This window comes from Gekko japonicus, unplaced genomic scaffold (assembly GCF_001447785.1).
Source record: "Gekko japonicus isolate JY-2015 unplaced genomic scaffold, Gekko_japonicus_V1.1 scaffold57, whole genome shotgun sequence".
In the NCBI taxonomy this organism is placed as follows: domain Eukaryota; kingdom Metazoa; phylum Chordata; class Lepidosauria; order Squamata; family Gekkonidae; genus Gekko; species Gekko japonicus.
In genome coordinates this window covers 328,386-334,341 of record NW_015160208.1, presented here as the reverse complement: position 1 = coordinate 334,341, position 5,956 = coordinate 328,386, and the positions used below count along the sequence as shown (strand labels likewise).

General features: G+C 48.7%; 1 protein-coding gene across 1 annotated transcript in view; it reads left to right on the top strand.

Moving 5' to 3' along the window:
- Positions 1–311: 311 nt before the first annotated feature.
- CCDC137 (coiled-coil domain containing 137) overlaps positions 312–5,956 on the top strand; it is a 12,442-nt gene continuing 6,797 nt past the window's right edge. Inside the window, exons 1-3 of the mRNA XM_015408809.1 lie at positions 312–411; positions 3,382–3,512; positions 4,333–4,528. Of these exons, the coding sequence (XP_015264295.1) occupies positions 329–411; positions 3,382–3,512; positions 4,333–4,528 (410 nt within the window). The 5' untranslated portion in view covers positions 312–328. The remainder of the gene's footprint in view (positions 412–3,381; positions 3,513–4,332; positions 4,529–5,956) is intronic.

Sequence of the window (5,956 nt, the reverse complement as noted above, 5' to 3'; positions counted from 1 at the left end):
AACCACCACACACTACTCCCTCATGCCGGAATTGACATTTCTTTCGTCCAATAGGCGCAGCAGCTCCGGCCGTAATCATACGTAACTGGCCCGCCCTCAGCCAAAGTAAGCGATCAAGCAAGTTACAATCATACGTAACTGGCCAGGCCTCAGCAAGTAAGCCAATGCAGAGAGGCTCTGGCTGGGTCTTTGACGAGACGTCCAATGGAGAGCAAAGCAAAGCCGTGGTGTAGGCGGGGACAAAGGCGCGTGAACCAATGGAAGTCGGACTCCAAGGTAGTCGGAGTAGGGCAACCACACGTGGATAGTTCCCGGCCAAGGAAGCAAAATGGGGAAGCAAAAGAAGGCTCGTTCCGTGACTGAGAGTACTATTGCCTCCTCCTCGCGGCGGGAAATGATGCGTAGTAATAGGTCAGTATTGTCAACGTTACTTAACGTGTTCAGAGAACTTCGCAAACATTTCTGTATTATCGTGAAATTAGCCTACTTTGCAGGGTTGTTATAAGAGTGATCCTTACCTTGTTAAATAGACTACTGTTACGGCCATCCTTGTACTACAGATGCGGGGTTGAGGATAGTGGTTTGACTATGCCCACCGACTGCATTTAAGGTGTATTCTGGTATGTGTAGATTTCCCCTGGTACCGCTTGGCTTGCAAATTGCATTCTGAGCTACTGGCATGTACCTTCCATCTCTTTTCTTACTAAAAAGTTGGGGGCACCCAATGAAAGTGAGGGACTGGAGATTCAGACGAGCACTTTTTCACAGTGCAAAATTAATTCATGAGAATTCACGTTATGCTGTGGTGGTTACAGATGACTTTGTAGGAAGAATAGTTAGATTCCTGGAGTGGGTTATTAGGCATTATGGCTAAACAGAACTTCTAGGATTAAAAACAGTATGCTTCTGAGTATTAGTTTCTGGGAGTCAGCACTGGTTAGAGGAAGGAGTTTGCATCTGGGCTTTGCTTTTAAGTGTTGACCCTATGGGATCCTGGACTATATGGACCACCGGTCCGATTCAGCCGTGTTGCTCTTATATTCTTAGGCAATGTCTAGCTTTTACTGCCTGCAGTATTGTCCCATCCCTTTGAACTTGCTACGGTAAGATTTGGGAGTCTTTATTAGAGTATACATAATGTGCCTTTGGTCAATTTATACCCTGCCCTCCCCACCAGGGCAGTCTCAGGGCAGCTTACATTAAAATCCATATATAAATACAATTAAAACCATTCATAACAAAAACCATAAACAATTCATTTATCAATTATCCTAAAGTGGTGGAATGGTGATCTAATAAAGTGTGAGAACAGAAGGTTTCAAGCTGACAATGCTACTTAAGGTGACAGTATCAGTCATGATGGTATTCTCCAGCTCAGTTTGATCAACTTATTTGAGCAGCGAACCCAGGCTGTAGGTTGGTAAGGCCAGGGCACAGGGTCACTCCTCGGGTGTTTGATATGGCTCCTAATCAAAGGCCTGGTGGAGGGGTTCCATCTTGCAGGTCCTGTGGAACTGTAAAAGGTCCCACAGGGCCCTGATCTCTTCCGGGAGCTCGTTCCACCAGTATGGAGCTGCTACTGAGAAGGCCCTGGCCCTGGTTATAGCCAGCCTGGCGTCTTTGGGGCCCCTGAACGCAGTGCTGTCTGGGGAACTTGGGGAAAGGCAGTCCCTTAGGTGTGCTGGACCCTGACCGTAAAGGGCTTTAAAGGTCAAAAACAGCACCTTGAAGCGAATTCGGTATGCTATTGGCAGCTAGTGCAATACTTTCAGCACAGGCTGGATGTGCTCCCGCATAGAGGGACCCATCAACAGCCTGGCCGCAGCATTTTGCATTAGCTGCAGCTTCCAGATTTGGGACAAGGGCAGTCCCATGTAGAGAGTATTAGTAGTCTAATCTCGAGGTGACCATCACAAGGATCACTGTTGCCAAGTTGTTGCATTCAAGGAAGGGAATCAACTGCCTAATCAGCCGAAGATGATAGAAGGCTGACTTGGCAGTGGCTGCTACCTGGGCCTCCATCCAAGAGCACTCCCAGACTCCTAACCTCCAGCACTGGCACCAACTGCGCCCCATCGAAGGTCGGGAGTGGGATCCCTGCCCTTGGACCACCCTGGATCAGACACGGGACTTCTGTCTTTGTCGGATTCAATTTCAGTCGACTCGGTCTAAGCCAACCAGCCACAGCTTGTGACACCCGGTCCAGATCTTCCAGTGTAGAGTCAGACTGGCCGCCCAACAACAGATAGAGCTGGGTGTCATCTGCATATTGGTGACACCCTAGTCCATGTCTCCGGGCAGTCTGGGCAAGGGGGTGCATATAGATGTTAAATAACATCAGGGAAAGCACCACCCCTTGAGGCACTCCACAAATCAGTGGATGCCTTCAGGACAGCAGTTTCCCTAGTGCCACCCTTTGTCCCCAACCCTGAAGGAAGGATGCGAGCCATTGCAAGGCAAGCCCCTGAACTCCAGCATTAGTGAGGCGGTGAATCAGTAGCTGATGGTCAACTGTGTCGAACACTGCCGACAGGTCCAACAACAACAGCACTGCCGATCCGCCTTGATCCAGGTGCTGCCACTGTCTCTCTAGCCATCTTAGCCTTCATCAGCCACAACTCTTGGGTGTACCAAAGTGCGCGTTTAGAGTGGGGGCTCAGAGAGCGTCAGGGAGCGATCTCGTTGATGGCTGCAGAGAGTCGGCTGTGCCAATCCTCTACAAGCTCATCTAATGAGCTGCCAGGGGGCACTGGATCCCGCAGGGCCATCTGAAACCACATTGGGTCCATTTGGCTCTGTGAGCAGGTCGGGGTGAAACATTCACAAAGGGCCCTCAGGGTAAGGTGGTCCGACCAATGCACTGCCGTGGCAGTGATCCAGTCCACTGTAATGCCTGCAGCAAAGATCAAATCAAGCATGGGTCCAGCCCGGTAGGTGGGAGTCATTACATATATCCTGTCACAAGTTGTGACCCTCCCTTCTCCAGTCAGGTAGAAATTCAGTGCTTGCAGTTTTCTCCATTATTGCACCTTGATGGTCATAAACTCTTCACCTTCTGAATTTTTGTTTGTCATGCAGCTTCTGAGTGTTCAGGAACTGTGCCAAGAAACATATTTTGTATCGGCAAGCTTACCTGCAGTGAACCATGTGTGATGTTAACAGCACTGGAAAACATAACATTTAGTTCATCCCTGCTTCCCATGCAAATAGTAGTGTGCAAGCTTCCCTTGTAGTGTGCAAGCTCTGTTCCTATCACTGCAGCTGGTCTTTTGCATAGTGTGGGTTCAGGACATGCTTATAATATCTTTCCAGTAAAGATATTAGGAGATAATTTTGTAGAGCCTTTGCGAAGATTTCTGTCTGTCTGCCTTTCTTTATTAGCCAGAAGAAGAAGAAAATAAACTCAAAACCAAAATGTCTTAATGAGCAAGAAATTCCCTATCGGCTGAGGGAGATCATGAAGAGCCGTGAGGACTTAAAGAACCCCACAAGCAGGAAGAAAAAGAAAGCAGGTATGAGACAGTCTTTGGTCATGTTTTCTGGTATATGTTATCCATTACCCCTTTAACTTAATTGCATGTATGCATGTAGATGTACATCTTTTACATTAGTTGTCTAAATACCAGTTGTGTGTTTTGGAAGGAGTAGGACTGACCTGTATCTTTGCCAGGATGATTTCATGTGTGTTGGTATTTCCAGTAATCACATTTGTATGTTTGACTACATTCTTGCAAGATGGTGTACTGATCATAGTGCCATCCTAGTAGGCAGAGTTACACACTTTCAAGGCCATTGACTTCAGTGGACTTAGAAGGCTGTAACTCTTCTTAGGATGTCATAGTCATTCTGTTAAAATTACACTTGGAACATAGATTAGTCAAGAGGTAGCAGCATAGAGTGCATTTTGCTGGTATGAAACTTTGGTGCAAATCTATTCACCAATACAAGCAAGTTTTAGTCACTGTCATTTATGGCAGGGGTTACTTTTTGCTCTCAGTAGCTGTGTAATAAGCATGCACAGTACAAATAAACTTTTGATTGCAGTCTCTAGCCCCCCTCAGCTACAAAGAGGTTCACAATAGTTCTGAGGAAGTCATGGATAGACGTGGTGTGAGTTGTAACACTCCTCTGTGTATCTTGGGTCACAGAAACTGGTTGGATGTTTTTCTCCAACTTGGCTTGCTGTTCAGTGAGAGCTGTGCTTACATGATTAGGAATAAATGTCTTTGCAGAGAGCCAGCTTGAGGACTGTGAAGGATCAGAGGATAGTCAGTCTCCTCTCTGAATGTTGATGAGGACAATGTAATTATCGTGTTGCATGCTTTGTCTCAGGAAGCAACCAGAGGCCTAGCTCAGAGGGCGACATACCTGTGCCAAGATTCAGGAGGCGCAAAGGGGAATCAGAATCTTCCTACATGAGGCGTATGGACCAGGAAACTCAGCGTGTCCTGTTCCTCACCCAAAACCAGCTGCAACGTGAGCCTGAGAAAGAAGAGCCAGTCCAAGAAAAGTCTCAGAAGAAAAAAGAGTAAGTTTGTATTTTTCTTAATTCACAGCAGTGGACTTAGAGAATGCTACGGTAAGAGCCTTATGCTTGAGCCCAAAGTTTTGTTTGAAGAGTGCCTTTGACCCAAGCTGTCTTAACACATGATGTATATACACATTCTGTTAAATTTTGTTTTATGTTTGTTTTGTGATTAATAGTCCTCTGATGAAGACTTTGTTGAAGGATTTTTGATCCTCTGTTCTATTCTAACCAGGGGTCTTGTCGTAGAAAAAGAGCTGCCGGAGCTCATTAGCATAACTCATTAGCATAACTCATTAGCATAACTTATTTGCATATGCCACGCCCCTTGACATCACCGGAAGTGACAGAAGGCCACACCCCCTGACATCACCGGAAGTGTGTCAGAAGGCCACGCCCACCACTCAGGCTCCACCCCAAAATTCTCCAAGGTATTCCCAACTCAGAGCTAGGGAGCCTATCTGATGGCACACACAAGCAAACCACCCATGTCAGATAAAGAGGGAGGATACCAGGATACCAGGTCAATACATTTTTATTCTCCTTGGCATTGGTCCGCCAGCAGGACCAAAACTCCAGGAGCCCTCCCACTGTTGCCCCCCCCAAGCACCAAGAATGCATAGCATCACTGCCCCAGACATAAGAACATAAGAGAAGCCATGTTGGATCCGGCCAGTGGCCCATCCAGTCCAACACTCTGTGTCACACAGTGACCAAGAATACCAGGTGCCATCAGGAGGTCCACTAGGAGCCCCCCAAGCACCGAGAATACAGAGCATCACTTGCCCCAGACAGAAGAACATAAGAGAAACCAATGTTGGATCAGGCCAGTGGCCCAACTAGTACAACACTCTGTGTCACACAGTGGCGAAAAATACCAGGGGGCATCAGAAGGTCCAGCAGAGGGGCCAGGACACTAGAAGCCCTTCCACTGTTGCCTCCCGAAGCACCAACAATACACTGCATCACTTACCCCAAACGTAAGAGAAGCCAGTGTTGGACCAGGCCAATGGCCCATCCAGTCCAACACTCCGTCACACATCAGCCAAAAATACTAGGTGCCCCCAGGAGGTCCGGCAGTGGGACCAAAACACCAGAAGCCCTCCCACTGGATCCCTCGCTAGCCCGAGGTGGGAGAGATTTTGGGGGTTGGGGGAGGTGGGCCCTCCTTCCGGCGGGAGAAGGATCGACGAGGTGGGGGAGGGGAAGGGGGGAATTGGGAGGGGGAGGGAAGGGGCCTTGAGGGAAGGGGCCTTCAGGGCGAGTGAGGCTGCTAGCAGCCTCGCTCGCCCAGGACGGGAGGGGGGGGAATGGGGAAGGGCGGGAAGGGGCCTTCAGGGCAAGCGACGCTGCTGTAGCAGCCTCGCTCGCCCGGGACGGGAGGGGGGGGGATGGGGAAGGGCAGGAAGGGGCCTTCAGGGCAAGCGACGC